The sequence below is a fragment of the Penaeus monodon genome, chromosome 30 (genome assembly GCF_015228065.2).
Source record: "Penaeus monodon isolate SGIC_2016 chromosome 30, NSTDA_Pmon_1, whole genome shotgun sequence".
Classification (NCBI taxonomy): domain Eukaryota; kingdom Metazoa; phylum Arthropoda; class Malacostraca; order Decapoda; family Penaeidae; genus Penaeus; species Penaeus monodon.
This window is the reverse complement of record NC_051415.1, coordinates 1,489,176-1,492,402: the sequence shown is the minus strand read 5'-3', so window position 1 is coordinate 1,492,402 and position 3,227 is coordinate 1,489,176. Positions and strand designations below refer to the sequence as shown.

At 38.3% G+C, this 3,227-nt stretch overlaps 1 protein-coding gene across 1 annotated transcript; it reads right to left on the bottom strand.

Moving 5' to 3' along the window:
- Positions 1-93: 93 nt before the first annotated feature.
- On the bottom strand, positions 94-1,319 carry LOC119592263. Its single transcript, XM_037941092.1, has 2 exons — positions 727-1,319; positions 94-205 (listed from the first exon to the last, which is right to left on the bottom strand). The coding sequence occupies exons 1-2, from the start codon at positions 1,317-1,319 to the stop codon at positions 94-96; spliced, it is 705 nt and encodes a 234-aa protein (XP_037797020.1).
- Positions 1,320-3,227: the final 1,908 nt, after the last annotated feature.

Below are 3,227 nucleotides of genomic sequence, written 5' to 3'. Positions count from 1 at the left end.
AATCAAGTTTCACTCTATTTTTTTACCCCAACAATTTGTGCGTCATGTTAAGTGTGTTTCAGTGCATTTCCAGTAATAATGTTAATAAAGTTATCAAAAAGCTCCACTCTGAGCTTTCAATAGTACAATTCTGTAGAACACATTTGATACATTTGTATTTTCATTCTGAAATGAAAAATTCACCTTTTTCTCTAGGTACTGAAGTCTGTGTTGAGATCAGTACACCTAGTAGAATATTGAGCATAGCCTTGTTAAGATAATCATATTCCTCTTCTAATATACACGTTTATTAGCGTTTCCTGTCCGTTACTCATCACAAGACTTTGTTACCACTGTTAGCGGACCCATCAATTAAATCCTCACTGATATGGCTAACTCACCTTAACTTCTCATTTATTCATTTAATGGGTTCTCATGTGCTTATCATACACCACAGTCAGTCGCCCTTATATCATTGCATTATATCACTCATGCAAATAATCACCACACATAATTAACAATACCATTAACCCTTTCTCTCAGTTTCCTTGGGGAGACGGTCAGACTCTCATCTCTTTCTGTCCCATCCTCGTCCCTCTTTTGATTCTGTACAACCCCTATTTCGGGTCTAATATTTGTTTCGCTTTTCATCTCTCATCTTGCCAACTGTTTTGTATTTTGCATCTACCAATCTTAACATTATTCTGCAACAAGAATTCCTGTCTGATTTTTGCCTGTTTGTCACACATTTTCCTCGTTCGCATTCTCTTTTTCAATTTTACTTCTTTAGCCGCACCCAACAGTGTACCTTGAATTTTTCCTAAGTTTTTAATCCATTTGTCTACTGTGTTTTCATCTGAACTAACGGCTTTTGGGTTTCTCAGCAGTTTAGGCTCTCTACCAAGCAATAGGTGGAAAGGAGAATATCCTGTGGAGGCATGGGGGGGTTGCATTATACATTGACATATGCTAGACACATGTTCAGGCCATTCCTTTTTAGCCTTTTCATCTAAGGTGACTAAAAGGTCAGGCAGAGTTCGATCGAAGCGTTCAGAAACACCATTCCCTTGAGGATGATACGCCATAGTTCTAATCTTCTCAATTCCATAATACTGACACAGGATTAGCAACTGCAAAAATTTATACCCTGACCTAAAGAAGTCTCTCTGCTGGCCCAACTTATCAAAGATGTTGTCTTTTAATAGTTTAGCTATAGTACTCGCTTTCTGGTCTTTGTCGGGAATGCAAAACTGTAGTGTAAACACATCAGCCACCAAAGGACATTTTCCACACCCATTCTTTTGTCTAGCAATGTGAAGTCCATGGCAAGTATTTCCCATGGTTTGCTAGCTTCAACCCATGAACGTCCGTGCCTTCAGAAATTCATCTTTTTCCTACTCTGCATTTCTCGCATCTGGAAATATATTCTCCGACTGACGATTTCATCTCTGGACAGAATCCTGTAGCCCTTACTAAAGCTAGGCTGCAATTCCTCCCCTGATGCCCAAAATAATCATGACACACTTGTATCAATTTTACTTGCAATTTTGGCGGAAGGACTGGCATAACCCTCCACATATTGATGCCCACATTCACTTGATGATAAATCGCATTATCCTGTACTACCAAATTCGCACATGTTCGATAAAGTCTTCATCAATAAGCCATTTTTCTTTACTCTTGTCTGTTAACTCCCCCTTTAGCATTTCTTATCCTTTCAAAGCTAACCATTTCCCACTGTTGGTCCTTGAGTTCCTTTTGTGACCATAGTTCTATTGCCATCTCATATCTCCCGACTGATATTTCCATATATTCTTCGTTGCTGTTGCTACCCTCTATCTCTTACAGTAATCCTGAGAGCTTGTCTGCTATAGTATTACCTCTTCCAGCTTTATATTTAATCGTAGAGTTGGAGATTGTTACACCATCTACTTTCTATCACTCCAACCTAGCAGCTTCTAAATAACTGAGGGGTGAATTATCTGTGTACACAGTAAAATGTCTTCCTGCTAAATAGTTTTGAGTGCAAGCAACTCATATTTCTCTCTGAAAGTCGCAGTCCCCTACTTTTGTAGCAAACCAAATGAACTTTCCCATTTTCATTTCTTTGTGAAAAGCAATTCCTAAATCTTGGTAACTCGCGTCCATCTCTAAGATGAATTACTGGATCTGTAGTGATGAGCACCTTCAATTTGTCTAGGGCGATTCCCTCTTCAGACACTTGATAACCAAGATAAGACACTCTAGTTGCAAGAATCATGCATTTCTTTTGTTTAAATTTGAGTCCAAATTTTGCATGCAATCAAATGACTCCTTAAGCCTAGACATGTGTTCTTCGAAGTTACAGCTAAACACAAGGACGTCGTCGAGATATACCACTGAATTAGAAAATATCCTATCCCAAGTATCTGTTCGATATAACACTGGAAAGTACTCTGGCTGTTTGATAACCCCATAGAAAGGCGATTATACACAGAATGGCCTTAACGCAGTTTTTTTGGCGGTCACATGGATGAACGTCAACCTGGTGATAGCCAGCATCAAGATCAACGTGGAAAAATATTTTGCTCCCGCTACAGATTCATCAATATGAGGGATCGGAAAAGCGTCGCATATCATAAATTATTTAGCTTTTGATAGCCTATGCATAATTTTAAATTTTCATCATTTTTTCTTACTATAAAATGGTAGCTGTATAAGGACTGGAACTGAGGGAGATTATACTTTATGCCATCAACTCGTCTATGTGCTCTTTTACTTTAGCTATCTGATGGGCGGAATACGTCGGTAAGGGACCCTAATTGGTTGCTCAGCGATCAGCGGTACTACCTACTGAATACCCGACGCTCTCCTAATAGAGGAATGTTCATTTGCAAAAAAAAAAATTATACTCTTCTAGCAATGCTATTAGTTGATTTTGCTACTCAGCATTTAAATTTCAGGCTAATATTCTCTCCATTTTCCTGATCCAATCTGGTACAATTCCCTTACCGTTAAAAATGTCTAATTTAGGGTTATTTTTAACCAAAGAAGTTTTTTTTTTTTTTATCTGTCTACATAGTTGTAACTAAATCTTCTAAGGCGCTCAGTGTTCTATCCCACTTCCATTCTGCTTGAATTCCACTTGGCATTCCTCCCATGGAGCTTGCAAGTCTTGCAATCGGGTTAGCACTTTCCCCTTATAAGCTTACTAACTTTTACCTCTTTATACACGAAAAAACGTAGTCAATAGAGTCAATAAATAATGA

Coding starts and splice junctions, on each gene's coding strand:
- LOC119592263 (XM_037941092.1), bottom strand. CDS start 1,319: ATGGGAAATACTTGCCATGGACTTCACATTGCTAGACAAAAGAATGGG. Junction 206..726: donor AGAATGCGAACGAGGAAAAT/GTGTGACAAACA, acceptor ATCTCAACACAG/ACTTCAGTACCTAGAGAAAA.